The sequence below is a fragment of the Rhinichthys klamathensis genome, unplaced genomic scaffold, assembly GCF_029890125.1.
Source record: "Rhinichthys klamathensis goyatoka isolate OS25496 unplaced genomic scaffold, OSU_Roscu_1.1 h1tg000685l_1, whole genome shotgun sequence".
Taxonomy (NCBI): Eukaryota; Metazoa; Chordata; class Actinopteri; order Cypriniformes; family Leuciscidae; genus Rhinichthys; species Rhinichthys klamathensis.
In genome coordinates, this window is record NW_026607114.1 from 56,333 (window position 1) to 83,484 (window position 27,152).

General features: G+C 33.9%; 1 protein-coding gene across 1 annotated transcript; it reads right to left on the minus strand.

The window, feature by feature from the left end:
• Nucleotides 1–1,440: 1,440 nt before the first annotated feature.
• fbxl17 (F-box and leucine-rich repeat protein 17) lies at nt 1,441–26,910 on the minus strand. The gene is made up of 5 exons (XM_056241924.1): nt 26,764–26,910; nt 23,173–23,865; nt 10,737–10,859; nt 3,334–3,591; nt 1,441–1,620 (listed from the first exon to the last, which is right to left on the minus strand). Exons 2-5 carry the CDS (start codon nt 23,833–23,835, stop codon nt 1,441–1,443), a joined length of 1,224 nt encoding a protein of 407 aa, XP_056097899.1. The 5' UTR covers nt 23,836–23,865; nt 26,764–26,910.
• Nucleotides 26,911–27,152: the final 242 nt, after the last annotated feature.

The following is a 27,152-nucleotide window of genomic DNA, read 5'->3' on the forward strand; positions in this document are numbered from 1 at the left end:
ACAAAAATAACCAAGTATTTTTCTCTCAGGTTTGCTCCAAGCAAACTGATCTTGCTTTAAGTGTGTTTAGATAATTTCACAGGAAAACAAGACCGTATCGAGCGGTTTACTAATTAAGATTGCAGATTTGTTGAATATGATGAATTTAATCAAGGCAGAGTAAATGATCTGAGATTGATGGGATAATAACAGTCCTCATTCACAGACATGATCAACACAGAAGCACTGCTGAAACGTGAACACAAACAGAGCCACAGACGTACAGAAGTGCTTCAATGACGACAGGAGAGAAGCACTGGCTTATGGGTAAAAAAAAAAAAAACACTGGACTCGAACCTCTCTTCTCGTGTCTGGCACCTCAGACTAATTCAGCATGTGACCAATGAAACGCTATGAAGAGATGAGATGCACACGTCCAATTAAACATTTATCAAATAAACTAAATCAGGTAAAGCATGACGTCCTGATTCCCTGATCGGATGCATTATTTAAAGTCCCCCTGTGGTGAAAATCCAGCTTTTAATGTTGTTTATATGTATATGTGGTGTTTTTAACGAGTGGATCTCTGAGCTGAGTGAGTGCGTGGAGGCAGGGCTCATTTGCATATTCATAGAACCACGCATACTGAATGAGGCGAGGGTGTCGAGTTACATTCAAGATATTTTTTTCAAGGAAAAAACGTTTAAATTAGGGCTGTCAAATGATTAATCGTGATTAATCACATCCAAAATAAAAGTTTTTTTTACATAATATATGTGGGTGCACTGTGTATAATTATTTTGTATATATATAAATACACACACATGCATGTATATTTAAGAAAAAAATACTATTTAAATATAAAATATTTATATTTATATATAATATAAATTATATATAAATCTATATACAGTATATACATGAAAATATTTCTTAAATATATACAAGCATGTGTGTGTATTTATATATATCAAATAATTATACACAGTGCACCCACATTTATTATGTAAAAAAAACTTTTATTTTGGCTGTGATTAATCACGATTAATCATTTGACAGCCCTAGTTTAAATATGTCATTTTGGTGATTAAAGATGAGATTTAAGGGATAAAATGATTGACTACAGGGGGACTTTAAATTAATATTGCATGTGTATAATAAAAATGATAGTGTAAAATCAGAATAACTCCCTTTTGCAGCATCGCTCCTCTTCTCTGATGATGTGGGCGGGGCTATAACCTGTCACTCACATGAGATCAGCCAATAGCAAACCACAACCATCCAATCAATTCCCAAAAGGCAAAATCAAGCCCCGCCCACATTTGTTCTCGTTCCAGACGCGTTTCGCTCGGATATACGACACAATAGTGAAGAAAAAACCAGCACAACTTCCATTTAAAGCACAATCTATTCTACACAAAACCACTAGACAACTTTTGATCCTGAGCGATCACTAATGCATTAGAAGTCTGGCGCTCTGAACATGTCATGTGACTCGACGGCACGTACCAGTTTGTTTTCCTGCATGTAGATTCTCTGGAGTTTGTTGCATCCCTGCGCCAGCGCGACCAGGCCGTCGTCACTGATGCTGTAACACTGGCCGAAGTGAACGTCCTTCAGTTCTTTACAGTGTTCGCCCAACTGTGCAAAACACACACACACACACACACGTTCAGTCTTCAAATGTTCAATGCAGCGATATGATTATATACAGCGGTATAGTTGTATACGGAAAGTCCCCGCTGTGATTTTAAGTTAATATTTCAGTAAGACATTCACATGTTTATGGTCACATGACATGCCGGTAAATATGGAGGAAAATTAAAGGTGGAATATTTTTTTAGTTTACCTATGGGAGTAAAATAATGCCTAATGCATTTCAAACAAAAATGCTTGTTGAATTGCAGTAACTGAAAACAAAATGCATTGCATTTTAATAAATGCATATTTTTTTCCAATTAGTGCAATCCAACAAAATTAGGCATTATTTAACTTCCACAGGTAAACAAACAAAATATTTCACTTTTTTTAAATCAAGTTTTATTTTAATTTATTCAAATTAATTTATGCGCATCTTGGCATAGTTTTTTTTATGCGATATACCAAAATGTGCGTAAAAATAGGTAGATAGAAACACAGATACTGATTATAATAAATGCACATTTAATCAAACCAATCGTTCTTTTTTTCCTTAATTGTTTTTATGGTTAGTCCAGTTATCCAATCACAGCCTCTGCTGAACAGGCGTTTGAGGGATTTATTCAGTAAATGTGTTTCCATCGTAGTGTATGCATGTTTTCCTATCAAATAAAAATGAATCCTCTTTAATTAAAGGAGTAGTGTGTAATTTTTAGCAGCATCTAGTGGTGAAGTTACGAATTGCACCCAGGAGAAGTTACAGGAAGTGATGTCGTCGTCTGAGACAGCTAAGCAATGATGTTTCTTTACAAAGATAAAGTAAGAAATTAAGTTTATTCAGTAAAACGATATTTTACGTTATTGCTATAAAGTAAAAAATGATGCACTTCAATTGAATGCATGTTTTTTTATGCATGTTCATCAGGCGTTCTTTTTTAATGCAACATCCCAAATTTTGCATTGAAATATGTGTGGATGGAAACACAGCTAATGAAGGACTTTTACATGCATCCTTTAAATCGGCTAAAAAGCGTGGCTGTCACTTTTGTGCAAAAATCCTGTTTGATTTCTGAGACGTAAGTGTTCATTGAATCGAGTGTGAAATTGATTTTCCATGTCTAAAGACGTTTCCATTTCCAACACCAAATACAGGCAAATCCACGGACACCTAACAGGCGTTAGGACGAGCGTAAAGAGGCGCTTGAGACGCACAAGTCAGCAATATTCCTGATGATTTATTGCCGTGATGTATGATTGATGTATGTATGATTTATCCCTGAATGTGTCGCTCCTGTTTGTCATTGTGCTGAAACTTCACGCCAGTAAATCATCAGGAATATTGCTGACTTGTGCGTCTCAAGCGCCTCTTTACGCTCGTCCTAACGCCTGTTAGGTGTCCGTGGATTTGCCTGTATTTGGTGTTGAAAATGGAAACGTCTTTAGACATGGAAAATCAATTTCACAATTGATTCAATGAACACTTATTTACATCTTTGGGGTGAACTATCCCTTTAACAGAAAAGACAGTTATTTCCCAGCATCCTACATGTTCTGTGTGCTGTATTGATCTGTCCTAAAACACATTTTTGGTTAAAAAAGAAAAAAGGCTGTTAAAATCTATTCCCTATTTTCGTTTTCGAAACTTGTGTTGGTTGGTCCGATCGATTTCCGCACGTAAAGTGACAGCGCTAGTGTGTGTGTGTGAGTGCGTCTCACCAGTCTGAGCGCGTGGTCGGTGAGCTTGTCCTGGTTCCCGACGTGCACCTTCTGCAGGAGAGGACAGTGCAGGGCGGCGGCGCACAGGGACACGTCGCTCAGCTGCTTACAGCGGTACGCCGTGTACTTGATCAGCCCGGGACAGTTCGCCGCCAGAGAGCACACGCCGTGATCCTGAACGTTCCTGCAGTCGGAGATGTTGATCTCGGTGACGTTCTGCCTCCTGGACGCGATCTTCACCAGGAGATCGTCCTTCACCTGCGAACACAGCAGCATTCAACAGTTTTCATGGATTAAAACCATGTATCAACACACAGTTTTCCTCCTGCAATAATATATCATACATGCACACAGGTGAAACTCGAAAAATTAGAATATGGTGCAAAAGTTCATTTATTTCAGTAATTCACCTTAACCCTCATGTGGTCTTCGGGTCATTTTGAAAATGACCGGCCTATAAAAAATAGCTTATAAATCACTCATTATACCATATTTTCACCAAATCTTGGATTCAATCTTTATGTCAACTTGTTCTCGTTCAATTAGGACTGGTTTTGTATTTTCATTTGCATCTAAAGAGTAGGCATCTCCTTTTTTGAGTAAAAAAATAATAAAAAATAATAATAAATGTTGGTGTTTTTATTTATTTATTTATTTTTAAAATAAGTACTGATCAACAGTGCAATTTTTTTTTCATATTTTACTCAATATTGCCAAAATTATTAACAAATAATGCTTTTTTCACTCAAAAACTGAAGTGCATAAGCTCGGATAAATGACTCCTACAATTAAACCGTTTGAAAATTAAATACAAAACCAGTCCTAATTGAAAGAGAACAAGTTGACAAAAAGATTGAATCCAAGATTGGGTGAAAATATGGTATGATGAGTGATTTATAAGCTATTTTTTATAGGCCGGTCATTTTGACCCGGGAAGACCACAGGTGTTATAGGGTTTTGAACACCACATGAGGGTTAAAAGGTGAAACTAATATATTATATAGACCAATTACATGCAAAGTGAGATATTTCAAGCCTTTATTTGTTATAATTGTGATGATTATGGCTTACAGATATGAAAACCCCAAAGTCAAAATTAGAATATTGTGAAAGGTTATATACATAATTATCAAAATTATAACAAATAAAGGCTTGAAATATCTCACTTTGCATGTAATGAGTCTATATAATATATTAGTTTCACCTTTTAAGTTGAATTACTGAAATAAATAAATTTTTGCACCATATGAGTTTCACCTGTATATGCAGTCAAAACAACATTTATTCAGACTCCTTCAACATCTCACATTATCACAGTTTATTCGCTATAGTTTAGAAAATGGTGATTAAATATGACTGGAATTCAGAGTTATTAAATCAGATGTTCTTTAACCTGCGGTCAGGGAGAGAACAAAGTCGCATTTTAACAGTTTTAATGTTTTATTTCAATTAAAACCACATATCAAGAGCCTAGCACACACGCGACACCGCAATATTGACATTTTTGCACCTAGTATTTAAGTTTTGCACTTGCATGCACCGCTTACATGTAAGTTACGTACTTATAGTACATAACTGGCAGGGGAAACTAATGTTCAAATGCATATGAGAAGTAAAACTTTCAGCTATAGTTCATTAAAAAATATGCATAAGAAAGGCTATTTGCTACATAGTTATTAATATTTTCTAATAAAAAGATTTGTTATAAAATATGGTTTTGGGATTGTGGTTTAAAATGTGTTTTTTAAACAAATCCTGGTTTGTACGGCTGCAAAACATGGACAAAATGTTGTGATTATATATCAATATAGCTACAAAATAATAATAAAAATACTATAAAATTTCTAAGTGTAATGTATAATAATAATTCTAATATTTAAAGTAAAATAATAAACAAAAGAAATATTACTACTGCAAGATTTCACTGATTTATTTAGCAATATGATAATAAAATATGAATCATTTGTATTATAAAAATCGCTAAATACAAATTAATTAATTAATTAATATATAAATAAAAATTATTACTATTGTAAAATAAAACCATGTAAAATAATATCAATATGATAATATAATATTAATAATTGTTATTATACAAATTACTAAATAAAACTTAATATATAAATACGAAATATTACTATTGTAAAATAAAACCCTGTAAAATAAAAAATAGAGTTATTAAGAAAAAGAATAATTTTATTTTACAACTGTAAACATTTTAACATTAAAAAGTGAACGCATGGGGCACTTAAATCTTGATCATTTTGAAAATCACTTCTCAATTCAAGTATAATAGTTATGCACACCAATAGATCTATTATTTAGCATTATTAATATAAATTTTATTATAAAATTTTTAAAATAAAATATAATTAATGTATATACAAATAAGAAATATTACTATTGTAAAATAAAACCCTGTCCAAAAAAAAAAATCAACGCATGTGGACCTTAAAGCTTCTCTTTTTTGATAATAACTTCTTAATTCAAGTATAATAGTTATGCACACCTATAGATGTATTATTTAGCATTATTAATATAATTAATTTATATATAAATAAGAAATATTGCTATTGTCAAATAAAACCCTGTAAAATAAAATAAAATATGAACGCATGTGGACCTTAAAGCTTCTCTTTTTTGATAATAACTTCTCAATTCAAGTATAATAGTTATGCACACCTATAGATCTATTATTTAGCATTATTAATATAATTAATTTATATATAAATAAGAAATATTGCTATTGTCAAATAAAACCCTGTAAAATAAAATATGAACGCATGTGGACCTTAAAGCTTCTCTTTTTTGATAATAACTTCTCAATTCAAGTATAATAGTTATGCACACCTAAAGATCTAATATTTAGCATTATTAATATAATTAATTTATATATAAATAAGAAATATTACTATCGTCAAATAAAACCCTGTAAAATAAAATAAAATATGAACGCATGTGGACCTTAAAGCTTTTCTTTTTTGATAATAACTTCTTAATTCAAGTATAATAGTTATGCACACCTAAAGATCTAATATTTAGCATTATTAATATAATTAATTTATATATAAATAAGAAATATTACTATCGTCAAATAAAACCCTGTAAAATAAAATAAAATATGAACGCATGTGGACCTTAAAGCTTTTCTTTTTTGATAATAACTTCTCAATTCAAGTATAATAGTTATGCACACCTATAGATCTATTATTTAGCATTATTAATATAATTAATTTATATATAAATAAGAAATATTGCTATTGTCAAATAAAACCCTGTAAAATAAAATATGAACGCATGTGGACCTTAAAGCTTCTCTTTTTTGATAATAACTTCTCAATTCAAGTATAATAGTTATGCACACCTAAAGATCTAATATTTAGCATTATTAATATAATTAATTTATATATAAATAAGAAATATTACTATCGTCAAATAAAACCCTGTAAAATAAAATAAAATATGAACGCATGTGGACCTTAAAGCTTTTCTTTTTTGATAATAACTTCTTAATTCAAGTATAATAGTTATGCACACCTATAGATCTAATATTTAGCATTATTAATATAATTAATTTATATATAAATAAGAAATATTACTATCGTCAAATAAAACCCTGTAAAATAAAATAAAATATGAACGCATGTGGACCTTAAAGCTTTTCTTTTTTGATAATAACTTCTCAATTCAAGTATAATAGTTATGCACACCTATAGATCTATTATTTAGCATTATTAATATAATTAATTTATATATAAATAAGAAATATTGCTATTGTCAAATAAAACCCTGTAAAATAAAATATGAACGCATGTGGACCTTAAAGCTTCTCTTTTTTGATAATAACTTCTCAATTCAAGTATAATAGTTATGCACACCTAAAGATCTAATATTTAGCATTATTAATATAATTAATTTATATATAAATAAGAAATATTACTATCGTCAAATAAAACCCTGTAAAATAAAATAAAATATGAACGCATGTGGACCTTAAAGCTTTTCTTTTTTGATAATAACTTCTTAATTCAAGTATAATAGTTATGCACACCTAAAGATCTAATATTTAGCATTATTAATATAATTAATTTATATATAAATAAGAAATATTACTATCGTCAAATAAAACCCTGTAAAATAAAATAAAATATGAACGCATGTGGACCTTAAAGCTTTTCTTTTTTGATAATAACTTCTCAATTCAAGTATAATAGTTATGCACACCTATAGATCTATTATTTAGCATTATTAATATAATTAATTTATATATAAATAAGAAATATTGCTATTGTCAAATAAAACCCTGTAAAATAAAATATGAACGCATGTGGACCTTAAAGCTTCTCTTTTTTGATAATAACTTCTCAATTCAAGTATAATAGTTATGCACACCTAAAGATCTAATATTTAGCATTATTAATATAATTAATTTATATATAAATAAGAAATATTACTATTGTCAAATAAAACCCTGTAAAATAAAATAAAATATGAACGCATGTGGACCTTAAAGCTTTTCTTTTTTGATAATAACTTCTCAATTCAAGTATAATAGTTATGCACACCTATAGATCTATTATTTAGCATTATTAATATAATTAATTTATATATAAATAAGAAATATTGCTATTGTCAAATAAAACCCTGTAAAATAAAATATGAACGCATGTGGACCTTAAAGCTTCTCTTTTTTGATAATAACTTCTCAATTCAAGTATAATAGTTATGCACACCTAAAGATCTAATATTTAGCATTATTAATATAATTAATTTATATATAAATAAGAAATATTACTATCGTCAAATAAAACCCTGTAAAATAAAATAAAATATGAACGCATGTGGACCTTAAAGCTTCTCTTTTTTGATAATAACTTCTTAATTCAAGTATAATAGTTATGCACACTTATAGATCTATTATTTAGCATTATTAATATAATTAATTTATATATAAATAAGAAATATTACTATTGTCAAATAAAACCCTGTAAAATAAAATAAAATAAAATATGAACGCATGTGGACCTTAAATCTTCTCTTTTTTGATAATAACTTCTTAATTCAAGTATAATAGTTATGCACACCTATAGATCTATTATTTAGCATTATTAATATAATTAATTTATATATAAATAAGAACTATTACTATTGTCAAATAAAACCCTGTAAAATAAAATAAAATATGAACGCATGTGGACCTTAAAGCTTCTCTTTTTTGATAATAACTTCTTAATTCAAGTATAATAGTTATGCACACTTATAGATCTATTATTTAGCATTATTAATATAATTAATTTATATATAAATAAGAAATATTACTATTGTCAAATAAAACCCTGTAAAATAAAATAAAATATGAACGCATGTGGACCTTAAAGCTTCTCTTTTTTGATAATAACTTCTCAATTCAAGTATAATAGTTATGCACACCTAAAGATCTAATATTTAGCATTATTAATATAATTAATTTATATATAAATAAGAAATATTGCTATTGTCAAATAAAACCCTGTAAAATAAAATAAAATAAAATATGAACGCATGTGGACCTTAAAGCTTCTCTTTTTTGATAATAACTTCTTAATTCAAGTATAATAGTTATGCACACTTATAGATCTATTATTTAGCATTATTAATATAATTAATTTATATATAAATAAGAAATATTACTATTGTCAAATAAAACCCTGTAAAATAAAATAAAATAAAATATGAACGCATGTGGACCTTAAATCTTCTCTTTTTTGATAATAACTTCTTAATTCAAGTATAATAGTTATGCACACCTATAGATCTATTATTTAGCATTATTAATATAATTAATTTATATATAAATAAGAACTATTACTATTGTCAAATAAAACCCTGTAAAATAAAATAAAATATGAACGCATGTGGACCTTAAAGCTTTTCTTTTTTGATAATAACTTCTCAATTCAAGTATAATAGTTATGCACACCTATAGATCTATTATTTAGCATTATTAATTAATTTATATATAAATAAGGAATATTACTATTGTCAAATAAAACCCTGTAAAATAAAATAAAATATGAACGCAAGTGGACCTTAAATCTTCTCTTTTTTGATAATCACTTCTTAATTCAAGTATAATAGTTATGCACACCTAAAGATCTAATATTTAGCATTATTAATATAATTAATTTATATATAAATAAGGAATATTACTATTGTCAAATAAAACCCTGTAAAATAAAATAAAATATGAACGCATGTGGACCTTAAAGCTTTTCTTTTTTGATAATAACTTCTCAATTCAAGTATAATAGTTATGCACACCTATAGATCTATTATTTAGCATTATTAATATAATTAATTTATATATAAATAAGGAATATTACTATTGTCAAATAAAACCCTGTAAAATAAAATAAAATATGAACGCATGTGGACCTTAAAGCTTCTCTTTTTTGATAATAACTTCTTAATTCAAGTATAATAGTTATGCACACCTATAGATCTATTATTTAGCATTATTAATATAATTAATTTATATATAAATAAGGAATATTACTATTGTCAAATAAAACCCTGTAAAATAAAATAAAATATGAACGCATGTGGACCTTAAAGCTTTTCTTTTTTGATAATAACTTCTCAATTCAAGTATAATAGTTATGCACACCTATAGATCTATTATTTAGCATTATTAATATAATTAATTTATATATAAATAAGAAATATTACTATTGTCAAATAAAACCCTGTAAAATAAAATAAAATAAAATATGAACGCATGTGGACCTTAAAGCTTTTCTTTTTTGATAATAACTTCTTAATTCAAGTATAATAGTTATGCACACCTATAGATCTATTATTTAGCATTATTAATATAATTAATTTATATATAAATAAGAAATATTGCTATTGTCAAATAAAACCCTGTAAAATAAAATAAAATAAAATATGAACGCATGTGGACCTTAAAGCTTCTCTTTTTTGATAATAACTTCTCAATTCAAGTATAATAGTTATGCACACCTATAGATCTATTATTTAGCATTATTAATATAATTAATTTATATATAAATAAGAAATATTACTATTGTCAAATAAAACCCTGTAAAATAAAATAAAATATGAACGCATGTGGACCTTAAAGCTTCTCTTTTTTGATAATAACTTCTTAATTCAAGTATAATAGTTATGCACACCTATAGATCTATTATTTAGCATTATTAATATAATTAATTTATATATAAATAAGAAATATTACTATTGTCAAATAAAACCCTGTAAAATAAAATAAAATATGAACGCATGTGGACCTTAAAGCTTCTCTTTTTTGATAATAACTTCTTAATTCAAGTATAATAGTTATGCACACCTATAGATCTATAAGTAACGCAGTTGTACACATAAGCAGAAGAAACAGCACAAACCTGCTGGAGGCCGCTGAGGTCGATCTGCTTCCAGAACTGGAAGTCTAAGCAGAGATCGCGCCAGTATTTACACACCAGAGACACGCCGAGACAGCGCTCCTTCACCGACAGGTGAGAGAACACCTGAGGACACATTACACACCGCGTTCATCATCCGTCAATCAATCAGAATTAAAGTGTCATATTCATTAAACAACAGGCAGTCTGAGGATTCCAGCCGCAGGTTTGATATGAAGCTTTATGAACAGCATTCAATGTTACGCTCATCATTACTTTTCTACAATAATTTTTGTGTTTGCAAACATTTTTTGCATTGCAAGTTTGTTTAAATATGCAAATGAGGGATTATCTAATTAAATATGCACAAATTTGCATGCATTTCCAGAACAGAAATCTGAAATTTGGATAAAGCCAGATTCAGTATTTTGTCGACATATTAAAGTACTATTTAAAGTACTAAAACTGACAAAAACACAAAAATATTAAACCTTTAACTATATATGTACAGGTGAAACTCGAAAATGTAGAATATAGTGCATAAGTTAATTTATTTCAGTAATTCAACTTAAAAGGTGAAACTAATATATTATATAGACTCATTACATGCAAAGTGAGATATTTCAAGCCTTTATTTGTTATAATTTTTACATCTTATGAAAACCCCAAATTCAAAATTAGAATCTATCTGTAGGCCATAATCATCACAATTATAACAAATAAAGGCTTGAAATATCTCACTTTGCGTGTAATGAGTCTATATAATATATTAGTTTCACATTTTAAGTTGAATCAGTGAGGCCTACGATCTATCCGTTTCAAATATAAATACAAAACCTGTCCTCATTTAAAGAAAACAAGTTGACAAAAAGATTTAAAGTGTCTATGTCAGGTTACATTTTTTTTTTAGATATATTAAATAAGGGTTAGATGTCTGAGTGAAAATGTAATTATCATTAAAATTATTACTGTAATTACCCTACAGTAAGCTTTATAGCCATTTCTGTCAAGATCATATTTTTAAAACACAGCTGAGCTGTGACGTCAGAAGAGGGAGACGTGCCACAAACGTTCTATTCAAGTATGGGGAGTTTTGAGTCTGAGCAGATCCAAAATCCCCCTCAAATCCCCCTCAAAATCCCCCCACAGCCATACACTTTTGAGCCTCCCAGGCGTGAGACAGATGAGGAGGCAAACAGAAATTTAAATAATTCCTATCGAAGAAACATAAATATCTGGTGTGAAGATAACCAGTGGAGAGTTGGGCAGGTGCATAGGCATAACTTAGAGGTGGAACGGTACATGTATACCGAAACGGTACGGGCGTCACGGTTCAGTGCATGAATACACGAGTATTAAAATAAATAAAACTCGCGTGCACATTAATTAATGCGGAACTACTGTTAGATACGCGGGTTATTTAGGGACACCGTACACATAATCTGTAGCTCCGTCTTAGCTCTGAAGCTCCGTGGCTATAATGAACAGGCTTCGATGTCAAGATTGCAATGCTGGAATATGTTGGTGTGTGTGTGTGTGTGTGAAGCAGCACTAAAGTAGAGAGAGAGAGACGCGCGAGAGAGAGAGACGCGAGAGAGAGAGACGCGAGAGAGATAGAGAGAGACACGCGGGCGCGATCAAACAGTGGAAACATAAAAACTGGAAGAAATGTGCGCTGCAAATGACCGAAGTCTTGGATACCGAAGCAGCACTGAAGTCAGCGCGTTTGGTCCGAACAAAGTTGACCCAGGCACGGAACACAGACCTGCTTTTTGGGAAAAAGTGGACTCTGTGACCGGTTTTAACTGTGTTTTAGCACCCAGCACTACCGCAGTAATTCACCATTGTGAAAATACGCCTGCATATACCTAACTAACTACCTAACTTAAATAGCTAACTAAATAAATAAATGTCCTAATCACTAATTCTCTCGCTCTATCACTCGTACAATTATCAACACAGCTCACAGACTCACTTTCTCAGCGCTCTGGGGAGACGTCTCCCTCTTATGACGTCAAGCGATCCGTTTGGGGGGAGGAGCAGTTTTAAGTGAGTCCTGAAAATAACGAACTTTTTCATCTTATATTCTGCCTTTAGGTATCGAAAATCATACAAAACAATACAACAACTTGTCAAACATGCATTTCCCCTAACTATTTTGTGTTAATCCTAATTACAAATTTAACCTGACATACGCACTTTAATCCAATATTTGGTGATAAAAGAGATTTCTAAGCTATTTTTTTGACGGACGGTCAAACAAATTCCCTGGTTAAACATTAAAGTCAGTCCTTCAGAAAAACGAAGAGTTTTTTTGTGATTGTTGCGGGCAAAAATCCTTGATTACGCGGCCCGTTTTCTTTAAAAATGCGATGGAATATGCGGGATATTTATGCATTTTTTTGCAATGAAATTGCGGGAACTTGCAAAAATTGCGGTTTGATGAAAAAGAGGGGGAAAAAGTGATTCCCCAACACCCTGTTCTCACTAGGCTACTACCTTAAAGTAAAGAGTCCTTTCTTATTACTTCCTATGATAAGCAAGCATAACTACATCACAGAAAGTGCTGGAAATATTTAATTTCTCATCTTGTTTTATTTCAGACTGTGACAAGTGGAAATAAGGCGTGGCCCCTTTAAGAGCTGCGCGCTCCCTGTTGAACTGTCTGCAGTGACGTTATTATATTGTATGTGCGCCTCGAACACCCCATGTGTGCGGGTAATTTCTGTTTGATGCTACTTCTTTTATCTTATTTTGTTTATTAAGTAACGATGTGGACGGTAGAACGTGTGACAGACAGTTATACGAGTTCGATTGTGTAATAAAGTGCGAGTTGTGAGATGCCGATCGCCTCCGTGAGTCTGTCTGGCCTCTGCAATAACTCCAGCTGTGAGCTATCCCTATTTTTCTTCCCGACACAACGCGTTACAAGACCTTAATAAACACATCAAACTTACGAAACATTGATGAGTCAAACAAGTTCTGTAGCTTTACTAGAGGAATATGCTACAACTTCAGTAAAAATGAATAAATGAAATATTTAAAAATAAAGTGTGCTCCTGTTTTACAGCTTTTCGATGATGTTCACGTCGCGTAATTACGTCACTTCATAACGTTCCCATGGCAACAGGGGGAAACGGCGGCTCTCGTGTGACGCAAACGCAACATTTTCCAACTTTCTGCTCAGATATATGTGACTTTTTTGCAACGAAAATGCGGGGATTATGAAAACATGCAAGCCCTGCATATTTTGCGGGGAAATCAGCAATTTATGCGGCGAAAGTGCGTATTTGAAAAAATGCGACCCCCGCATAAATATCGGACTTTGGCTGATTATGCATTGAATTCAGCGATCGCATAATCGCGTTTTTCTGGAGGGACTGTAAAGCACACTAGTGTGATAAACAGTGCACATTTTTTTGACAAAATTATGCACAAATAAAGCTTTTTCATTTAAAAACTGAGATGTGTAAGATCAGGGGCCATATTCACAAAGATTTTTATCTTACCACTAGGAGTACTCCTAAATCGCACTAAAATATTTTAGTTAGGAGTTTTCTCTTAAAAGTTATTCACAACGCCTTTCAGACCTACTCTTAGTAAGGAAAAATGACAACTCCTAAACTAAGAGTGAGTCTTCGTTGCTATGGATGACGTCAATTCTCGTGCACGAGCTTCCTCGCAATGATCACGGTGATTGGTTGTTAGATGACAGGGCCATCATGCGGAGCATAACACAGACGCAACAAATCATGGAATTACGACATCTAAATATGTCTGTGTCCTACACAAAATAATAATAGTAATGTCATCGAAATGCATATATAATGACATGTTTGTGCAGGCCCCAGTGAAGTGTAATTCTAAAAAGGCAGAGAGAGAGAAAAGTCGTGAATTAAATTAAATCAAGGTAAATTAAAATAAAAAGTTAAATACCCCAATGAAAACCGCCACTTGCCTAATAATGAAAAACGACACTTGCATTAACACTTGCTTGGTTAATTGACATCCTATTAGCCTAAATAGACTACTTAAAGCAAGGAAATGTTGCTCCTATTGAAGTAATGTAATAGTTGAATGACGGTGGATTATGAAGTCGCCAAAACGGAAAAGAAAGCCCAACTGGACGCAGGATCAGTTACTGCTGCTGGCCCAGCTGGTGCTGAAAAAAAAAAAACATAATAAAAGGGAAATTTGGCACTGGGATATCAAGCTAAACGAAGCGTGAGAATGGGAGAGGATTTGTTTGCAGATCAATGCAGCGTTCCCGCTTGTGTCGCGGACCCCGGGCGACTGCGAGAGGTGGTGGTATGCGCTACAATCCTTTGTGAATAGGTCTTAGTGAGTTAGGAGTCCTCTCGACTGCTTTTAAGCTGTCCCAGACTTAGCTGCTACTTTTAGGGCTAAAATGCTTCGTGAATTACTCTTACTGAAAAAAATTAGGAGTCCTAAAGTTAGGAGTGACACGCCCATTATTTTTAGGAGTTGCTCCTAAATTCGCCAGTTAGGAGCTACTTTTAGCCTTAAAATTCTTTGTGAATACGGCTCCTGATAAATAAGGCTTACGATCAATCAACTCAAAAAAGAAATATAAATGAATGGATGCACTTTTACGATGTATGGATGCACTTTTACGATGGATAAATGCACTTTTATGATGGATAGATGCACTTTTATGATGTATGGATGCACTTTTATGATGGATAAATGCACTTTTATGATGGATAGATGCACTTTTATGATGGATAGATGCACTTTTATGATGTATGGATGCACTTTTATGATGTATGGATGCACTTTTACGATGTATGGAAGCACTTTTACGATGGATGAATGCACTTTTATGATGGATAGATGCACTTTTATGATGGATAGATGCACTTTTACGATGTATGGAAGCACTTTTACGATGGATAAATGCACTTTTATGATGGATAGATGCACTTTTATGATGGATAGATGAACTTTTATGATGGATAGATGCACTTTTAGATGCACTTTTATGACGGATAGATGCACTTTTATGATGGACAGATGCACTTTTATGACGGATAGATGCACTTTTATGACGGATAGATGCACTTTTATGACGGATAGATGCACTTTTATGATGCACTTTTATGACGGATAGATGCACTTTTATGATGGATAGATGCACTTTTATGATGGATAAATGCACTTTTATGATGGATAGATGCACTTTTAGATGCACTTTTATGACGGATAGATGCACTTTTATGACGGATAGATGCACTTTTATGATGGATAGATGCACTTTTATGACGGATAGATGCACTTTTATGATGGATAGATGCACTTTTATGATGGATAGATGCACTTTTATGATGGATAGATGCACTTTTATGATGGATAGATGCACTTTTATGATGGATAGATGCACTTTTATGATGGATAGATGCACTTTTATGATGGATAGATGCACTTTTATGATGGAGAGATGCACTTATATGATGGATAGATGCACTTTTAGATGCACTTTTATGACGGATAGATGCACTTTTATGACGGATAGATGCACTTTTATGATGGATAGATGCACTTTTATGATGGATAGATGCACTTTTAGATGCACTTTTATGACGGATAGATGCACTTTTATGATGGACAGATGCACTTTTATGATGTATGGATGCACTTTTATGATGTATGGATGCACTTTTACGATGTATGGATGCACTTTTACGATGGATAAATGCACTTTTATGATGGATAGATGCACTTTTATGATGGATAGATGCACTTTTATGATGGATAGATGCACTTTTATGATGGATAGATGCACTTTTATGATGGATAGATAAACTTTTATGATGTACGGATGCACTTTTATGACGGATAAATGCACTTTTATGATGGATAGATGCACTTTTAGATGCACTTTTATGACGGATAGATGCACTTTTATGATGGACAGATGCACTTTTATGACGGATAGATGCACTTTTATGACGGATAGATGCACTTTTATGACGGATAGATGCACTTTTATGATGGATAGATGCACTTTTATGATGGATAGATGCACTTTTATGACGGATAGATGCACTTTTATGACGGATAGATGCACTTTTATGATGGATAGATGCACTTTTATGACGGATAGATGCACTTTTATGACGGATAGATGCACTTTTATGACGGATAGATGCACTTTTATGATGATAGATGCACTTTTATGATGGATAAATGCACTTTTATGATGTACGGATGCACTTTTATGACGGATAAATGCACTTTTATGATGGATAGATGCACTTTTAGATGCACTTTTATGACGGATAGATGCACTTTTATGATGGACAGATGCACTTTTATGACGGATAGATGCACTTTTATGACGGATAGATGCACTTTTATGATGGATAGATGCACTTTTATGATGGATAGATGCACTTTTATGACGGATAGATGCACTTTTATGACGGATAGATGCACTTTTATGATGGATAGATGCACTTTTATGACGGATAGATGCACTTTTATGACGGATAGATGCACTTTTATGACGGATAGATGCACTTTTATGATGATAGATGCACTTTTATGATGGATAAATGCACTTTTATGATGGATAGATGCACTTATGATGGATAGATGCACTTTTATGATGGATAGATGCACTTTTATGATGGATAGATGCACTTTTATGATGGATAGATGCACTTTTATGATGGATAAATGCACTTATGATGGATAGATGCACTTTTATGATGGATAGATGCACTTTTATGATGGATAGATGCACTTTTATGATGGATAGATGCACTTTTATGATGGATAGATGCACTTTTATGATGGATAGATGCACTTTTATGATGGATAGATGCACTTTTATGATGGATAGATGAACTTTTATGATGGATAGATGAACTTTTATGATGGATAGATGCACTTTTAGATGCACTTTTATGACGGATAGATGCACTTTTATGATGGACAGATGCACTTTTATGACGGATAGATGCACTTTTATGACGGATAGATGCACTTTTATGACGGATAGATGCACTTTTATGATGCACTTTTATGACGGATAGATGCACTTTTATGATGGATAGATGCACTTTTATGATGGATAAATGCACTTTTATGATGGATAGATGCACTTTTATGACGGATAGATGCACTTTTATGATGGACAGATGCACTTTTATGACGGATAGATGCACTTTTATGATGGATAGATGCACTTTTATGATGGATAGATGCACTTTTATGATGGATAGATGCACTTTTATGATGGATAGATGCACTTATATGATGGATAGATGCACTTTTAGATGCACTTTTATGACGGATAGATGCACTTTTATGACGGATAGATGCACTTTTATGACGGATAGATGCACTTTTATGATGGATAGATGCACTTTTATGATGGATAGATGCACTTTTATGATGGATAGATGCACTTTTATGATGGATAGATGCACTTTTATGATGGAGAGATGCACTTATATGATGGATAGATGCACTTTTAGATGCACTTTTATGACGGATAGATGCACTTTTATGACGGATAGATGCACTTTTATGATGGATAGATGCACTTTTATGACGGATAGATGCACTTTTATGATGGATAGATGCACTTTTAGATGCACTTTTATGACGGATAGATGCACTTTTATGATGGACAGATGCACTTTTATGATGTATGGATGCACTTTTATGATGTATGGATGCACTTTTACGATGTATGGATGCACTTTTACGATGGATAAATGCACTTTTATGATGGATAGATGCACTTTTATGATGGATAGATGCACTTTTATGATGGATAGATGCACTTTTATGATGGATAGATAAACTTTTATGATGTACGGATGCACTTTTATGACGGATAAATGCACTTTTATGATGGATAGATGCACTTTTAGATGCACTTTTATGACGGATAGATGCACTTTTATGATGGACAGATGCACTTTTATGACGGATAGATGCACTTTTATGACGGATAGATGCACTTTTATGACGGATAGATGCACTGTTATGATGGATAGATGCACTTTTATGATGGATAGATGCACTTTTATGACGGATAGATGCACTTTTATGACGGATAGATGCACTTTTATGATGGATAGATGCACTTTTATGACGGATAGATGCACTTTTATGACGGATAGATGCACTTTTATGACGGATAGATGCACTTTTATGATGATAGATGCACTTTTATGATGGATAAATGCACTTTTATGATGTACGGATGCACTTTTATGACGGATAAATGCACTTTTATGATGGATAGATGCACTTTTAGATGCACTTTTATGACGGATAGATGCACTTTTATGATGGACAGATGCACTTTTATGACGGATAGATGCACTTTTATGATGGATAGATGCACTTTTATGATGGATAGATGCACTTTTATGACGGATAGATGCACTTTTATGACGGATAGATGCACTTTTATGATGGATAGATGCACTTTTATGACGGATAGATGCACTTTTATGACGGATAGATGCACTTTTATGACGGATAGATGCACTTTTATGATGATAGATGCACTTTTATGATGGATAAATGCACTTTTATGATGGATAGATGCACTTTTATGATGGATAAATGCACTTATGATGGATAGATGCACTTTTATGATGGATAGATGCACTTTTATGATGGATAGATGCACTTTTATGATGGATAAATGCACTTATGATGGATAGATGCACTTTTATGATGGATAGATGCACTTTTATGATGGATAGATGCACTTTTATGATGGATAGATGCATTTTTATGATGGATAGATGCACTTTTATGATGGATAGATGCACTTTTATGATGGATAGATGCACTTTTATGATGGATAGATGCACTTTTATGATGGATAGATGCACTTTTATGATGGATAGATGCACTTTTATGATGGATAGATGCACTTATATGATGGATAGATGCACTTATATGATGGATAGATACACTTTTAGATGCACTTTTATGACGGATAGATGCACTTTTATGATGGATAGATGCACTTTTATGATGGATAGATGCACTTTTATGACGGATAGATGCACTTTTATGATGGATAGATGCACTTTTGACGGATAGATGCACTTTTATGACGGATAGATGCACTTTTATGACGGATAGATGCACTTTTAGATGCACTTTTATGACGGATATATGCACTTTTATGACGGATAGATGCACTTTTATGATGGATAGATGCACTTTTATGATGGATAGATGCACTTTTATGATGGATAGATGCACTTTTATGATGGACAGATGCACTTTTATGATGGATAGATGCACTTTTATGATGGATAGATGCACTTTTATGATGGATAGATGCACTTTTATGATGGATAGATGCACTTTTATGATGGACAGATGCACTTTTATGATGGATAGATACACTTTTATGATGGATGGATGCACTTTTATGATGGATAAATGCACTTATGATGGATAAATGCACTTATGATGGATAAATGCACTTATGATGGATAAATGCACTTATGATGGATAAATGCACTTATGATGGATAAATGCACTTTTATGATGGATAAATGCACTTTTATGATGGATAGATGCACTTTTATGATGGATAGATGCACTTTTATGATGGATAGATGCACTTTTATGCTGGATAAATGCACTTTTATGATGGATAGATGCACTTTTATGATGGATAAATGATGGATAGATGCACTTTTTATGATGGATAGATGGACTTTTATGATGGATAGATGCACTTTTATGATGGATAAATGCACTTTTATAATGGATTGATTCACTTTTATGATGGATATATGCATTTTTACCATGGATAAATGCACTTTTATAATGGATAGATGCACTTTTATGATGGATAAATGCACTTTTATGATGGATAAATGCACTTTTATGATGGATAAATGCACTTTTATGATGGATAGATCAGTGTTGGGGAAGTTACTTTTAAAAAGAAGTGTAACTCGTTACTTCTTTAAAAAAAGTAATCCGTTACTTTACTTAGTTACCCCATATAGAAAGTAACTTTTTACGTTACTCGTTACTTTTACGTTACTTTTATGTTGCTTGTCTTTGGGCAGAACCCAATATCTGTTCCTAAATGTGTAGGCCTACTACATAAAGTTCTACTATGCATAATGCCATATATAATGCATAATGCATTTATCAAAAATTTTAATATTTATGAAGAAATGCCGGTTAATGGATAGGCATATGCATGGGCGGCGCTAGGGAGGGGCTAGAAAGAAAGCCCCCAAGAAAGACCAAAGCACCCCGTTAGCACCCCCAAAAATCATTTCTGGAAGTAATTATATTCAGGCAGTATTCTATGGAAGTCCTGAACCGCATGGTGAAGAAAAAAAAAGAAAACTTATCTTGTTATTTAGACATAATAAGGGGACATTCTAATCTGCATTTAGGCAAATTAAGCGTTCTTATAATGGTTTTCTATGGGAGGAATATGCTTAACGTGTAAGTAAACGCGTTGCGTTCATATTCTGGGCTCATCTGATTTTTTGTACATAGTATAGACTTTATTATGATTTTAGTATCATAATGATTAATAAATGCACGCACAATTATCCGTGAACTTGATAAATGTTGCAGATATGTTTTACTATGCACGTAAACAAATGCCTTTCAACTTATGTGTAAAATTCAGAATTAAATGAATGTGCAGCAATTTGTACAAATAGAGAGTCAAGGCCTACTATACGTGTTGTAGCCATTAAATAAGCGCATTTAGTTTCATATTTGTTAAAATATTATAAGGTAATTTTTTTTCCATCTATGTTGATTATGAAAAGTGAACAGCGCGAGTAAGATGGATGCGCAATATATCGGGAGACATTGAGTCAATCAGACATGATTTTGACCACTTCATTAAGTTTTGTTTTGAAGAAAGCCTTTCTTTAAAGCGAATTTCGTTTTTTATAAATTGTATCTTAATTTTAATCAATTTTTTTATCAACCAAATGCCTGGATTTAATAAGTAAGAAGCAAATATAGGAGACAATATAATCATGGAAGCGCCGGCGTGGTCACTTGCATTGCATGTGAACTGGAGCATCTCATCATAAATTAACCGAAACTCAACGTATAGAATTTAAGCTTGAAATGTATTTAAACGAAACAATTCAAAACGAAAAGAAATAGGCTACTCTCTGATTATGTAATCCATAATGTGCATTTCTCTCTGGGGCGTTCACTACGGAGATGGCGATCGCGGTCAAATCTATCAAATGACGGAGATCGCTGTCAAATCCCAGGGACAGATAATCTGTCCCTAGGGAAAGTAACGTTGCGCCGAATTGTAAAAAGGAACTACGTTTCGTTACCAAATTTTCAGTAGTAGCACGTTACACTACTTTTTACCCGAAAAAGTAGTTACGATACTGTAACGTGTTACACACAACACTGGGATAGATGCACTTTTATGATGGATAGATGCACTTTTATGATGGATAGATGCACTTTTATGATGGATAGATGCACTTATAGATGCACTTTTATGATGGATAGATGCACTTTTATGATGGATAGATGCACTTATAGATGCACTTTTATGATGGATAGATGCACATATAGATGCACTTTTATGATGGATAAATGCACTTATAGATGCACTTTTATGATGGATAGATGCACTTTTATGATGGATAGATGCACTTATAGATGCACTTTTATGATGGATAGATGCACTTTTATGATGGATGATGGATACATGCACTTTTATGATGGATACATGCACTTTTATGATGGATAAATGCACTTTTATGATGGATAGATGCACTTTTATGATGGATAGATGCACTTTTATGATGGATAGATGCACTTTTATGATGGATAGATGCACTTATAGATGCACTTTTATGATGGATAGATGCACTTTTATGATGGATACATGCACTTTTATGATGGATAAATGCACTTTTATGATGGATAGATGCACTTTTATGATGGATAGATGCACTTTTATGATGGATAGATGCACTTTTATGATGGATAGATGCACTTTTATGATGGATATGATGGATGATGGATATGATGGATGGATATGATGGACATGATGGATTTATGATGGATATGATGGACATCTATCCATCACTTTTATGATGGATAGATGCACTTTTATGATGGATAGATGCACTTTTATGATGAATAGATGCACTTTTATGATGGATAGATGCACTTTTATGATGAATAGATGCACTTTTATAATGGATAGATGCACTTTTATAATGGATAGATGCACTTTTATGATGGATACATGCACTTTTATGATGGATAAATGCACTTTTATGATGGATGGATGCACTTTTATGATGGATAGATGCACTTTTATAATGGATAGATGCACTTTTATAATGGATAGATGCACTTTTATAATGGATAGATGCACTTTTATGATGGATAGATGCACTTTTACACAGACCTTGAGCAGTATGGAGGAGGGCAGCTGGTTAACGTGTGACGTGTCTGTGTTCTCAGGGCTCTTTCCCTCCTCCGATCCCTCGTTCTGGGACAGCTGGCAGGAGCATGAGGACGAGGCGTCGGCGGCCCCGCTAGCATCTGTACGCCACGCCACACCGGACCCGTCCGAAGGAGAAGAAGAAGAATTAGAAGAGGAGGACGGGCGAAGCAAACACTGGCTCTCGGGAGCCCCGGCGTCTCCTCGCTCCTCGTTCTCCATGGGCTCCTGGAAGGCACAGCGCGGCTGCTTGCGGGGCGAACACCGCTGCAGATCAGCACACTTGCGCTTGCACACCATTTCCGAATAGTCCACGCAGAAGAGCGCCGGGGGCCCGATTAGCTTGGCGGACAGCAGACCCCGACCCTGGCCTTCCCAGATGCCCAGCTCTCCCGGAGACAGGAGGAACGCGGCGCACTCCTCGGGCGAATTCAGGGACACGTAGCGCTCGGCGAGTTTGGCCGCCTCGAAGGGCCAGTCGTCCTCGATGCTCGCGCTGGGGCCGTGGACGATGAAGCACAGCATGCAGGGACCCTGAAGGAAGCAGTTCCTCCGCCGCTTCTTCTTGCGCAGCTTCCGTGTTTTCTTCTTCAGGCTGTAACCATTTTTGGAGAAAAGATGGCCCATATAGATGATGATGATTCACGTCGATCGACTCTAGATTCAAGAGAGAGAGAGAGAGAGAGAGAGAGAGAGAGAGAGAGAGAGAGAGAAATTACACGTCGATCGAGTCTAAATTCAAGAGAGAGTTTGAATTTATTATTGAATTTATACTTGAATTTATACTTTATCAAATAAAATACTTGCTTAAAAAAAATCTAGTTTTTTATGATGGATAAATACACTTTTATGATGGATAAATGCACTTTTATCATGGATGGATGCACTTTTATGGAATATATATATAAATTCAGGATTTTAACTGTGACGAGATGATTGACAGGGCAGTTTACGGTCTGACAGGATGCACGCGATCAGATCTGTCCGTTAAAGATGACAAAGTAGTATGTCCCAAAGCTTGCCTACTCTTTTGCTACACACTCAAAAGTATGTACTTTTTCTTCACAAAAAGAGTACATACTTTTAGGGCGTAGTATAAGTAGGCGAATTGGGACGCAGCAAATCTCCTGAACTCCAAACTGAATGTCAGAATGGGAAAGAAAGGTGATTTAAGCAATTTTGAGCGTGGCATGGTTGTTGGTGCCAGACGGGCCGGTCTGAGTATTTCACAATCTGCCCAGTTACTGGGATTTTCACGCACAACCATTTCTAGGGTTTACAAAGAATGGTGTGAAAAGGGAAAAACATCCAGTATGCGGCAGTCCTGTGGAAGAAAATGCCTTGTTGATGCTGGAGGTCAGAGGAGAATGGGCCGACTGATTCAAGCTGATAGAAGAGCAACTTTGACTGAAATAACCACTCGTTACAACCGAGGTATGCAGCAAAGCATTTGTGAAGCCACAACACGCACAACCTTGAGGTGGATGGGCTACAACAGCAGAAGACCCCACCGGGTACCACTCATCTCCACTACAAATAGAAAAAAGAGGCTACAATTTGCAAGAGCTCACCAAAATTGGACAGTTGAAGACTGAAATAATGTTGCCTAGTCTGATGAGTCTCGATTTCTGTTGAGACATTCAGATGTTAGAGTCAGAATTTGGCGTAAACAGAATGAGAACATGGATCCATCATGCCTTGTTACCACTGTGCAGGCTGGTGGTGGTGGTGTAATGGTGTGGGGGATGTTTTCTTGGCACACTTTAGGCCCCTTAGTGCCAATTGGGCATCGTTTAAATGCCACGGCCTACCTGAGCATTGTTTCTGACCATGTGCATCCCTTTATGGCCACCATGTACCCATCCTCTGATGGCTACTTCCAGCAGGATAATGCACCATGTCACAAAGCTCGAATCATTTCAAATTGGTTTCTTGAACATGACAATGAGTTCACTGTACTAAAATGGCCCCCACAGTCACCAGATCTCAACCCAATAGAGCATCTTTGGGATGTGGTGGAACGGGAGCTTCGTGCCCTGGATGTGCATCCCACAAATCTCCATCAACTGCAAGATGCTATCCTATCAATATGGGCCAACATTTCTAAAAAATGCTTTCAGCACCTTGTTGAATCAATGCCACGTAGAATTAAGGCAGTTCTGAAGGTGAAAGAGGGTCAAACACAATATTAGTATGGTGTTCCTAATAATCCTTTAGGTGAGTGTAATGTGAGAATTGAACTCGCTTCTTAATTGATGTAGTATTTGAGTTCAAGAAAAATTACTTGCATAAAGAGAAGAAGTGCAAAAAACATTTATTATCTTCTGTAGAGCTGCTTTACAGCTCAATTGAACTCAATTCATAATTGATTTAGTAGTATTTGAGTTTATTGCCATATCAGCATCACCGGCTATTACATGGCAGATACACCTTAAACATTTAACAACATAATATCATAAGTACAACACCAAATATAATAAATGAAATCAAATATATAAAGCACTAAAAGTGACTCGACTCATTAAAATCAAGTCAAATGCCAGTGGCTTGAAAAGTAAAAGATTTATTTAAGCCAGTTTTTTTCTGACTTTCTTGGGTCTTCTGTATTTTGCAAAAGCAGATAATAACTATAATGTGAGAGGATATGAATGACAGAATTATCTCATAATTATGACTAGATGTGAACACTGAATTATGAAATAACAGCACATTGATCAGCAGCACTTGTCAACTTCTGACTCAATCAACCAATGGAGCGAGTTTGGGGTGTGGCTTATGTGTTTGAGCGACCAATAACAGACAGGAGGAGTGTTTGGGAAACATGTTTGGCTACAGTCATTTTTGCAGCTCAAATGACAGAAAAAATTGACAAATTCATTATTGCTTCCAATCTAGATCAGTGATGCTTCCTCAATCAGATTTCTGCAGTTCGCATTTACCTCAGAACTAAATAAACACTGAAAACAAGATTTTGACTCTTACATGTAAACAAACTAAGTCTTATCAAAGTAATGTTTATGTCTGTTGCAATGGGGTTTACGTCCTAGATTGATCCTGACAGAACATGAAAATCCTTTCAAACACATTTTTCATATTTGCACTAGATACAGAAACAAGGAAACACACACACAGAAGTCACTGAATACCTTGCAAACACACAGATGAGGAAGAGGAAGGTCAATGCTTTATGTGTCTGTCCATCTACTATTGTTTTATAGGCACAATACCAAGATGATAGTACCATTGGGTTTAAAACAAATGTAAATACCCAGAACACCAGTGTCATCTATACCATAACCTAGTACTTTTTGTATGGATAATGAGTATATAGACCAGCATATTTTCAGATATCTGGTATAATGTGTGTTATGTCTCAGCAGGGACCATATAAACATTCGCAAATGAATGTCACTGTTTACACACGGCTGTGTGGAGCTGCTGACCGGGTGTTGTTGTGTTTCATTGAGTGATAGTGGAGGACGACGCCATTGAACTCCCTCATGAGAAAACAACCAAGACTGAATAACTGCCATAATAAAACGCGCCAAACCTCACCAGCTCGCGCGACCCTCAGCACCTCCTTCCCGCGCTCTCATAATCCGCGCGAAACCGAAACAGAAGCGTAGCGAACGCACCGCAAACGCGCGCTTGCTGTGTCAACCTGCTAGAATGTTTCAAAACACTTCCGGATTTCAAATAACAGAGGAAATCCCGCCCACAGCTCGAGATGAGAGTGGCTGTTCATTCGCCAGGCGAAACGTCAGTTAGAAGCGGAGGGCCAATCACCATCCGTGCTTTAAAGGGAACTCGTTTAATACTAACACTTGCAAACTTGCAAATGAACACTTAATGTAAATATTTGTACTTTGACAGGGTGTATTCGATATCATGTTACTTTTTTAGTAATAATATCAACATAAAAGTAAACTTTCGCAAACAGGTTT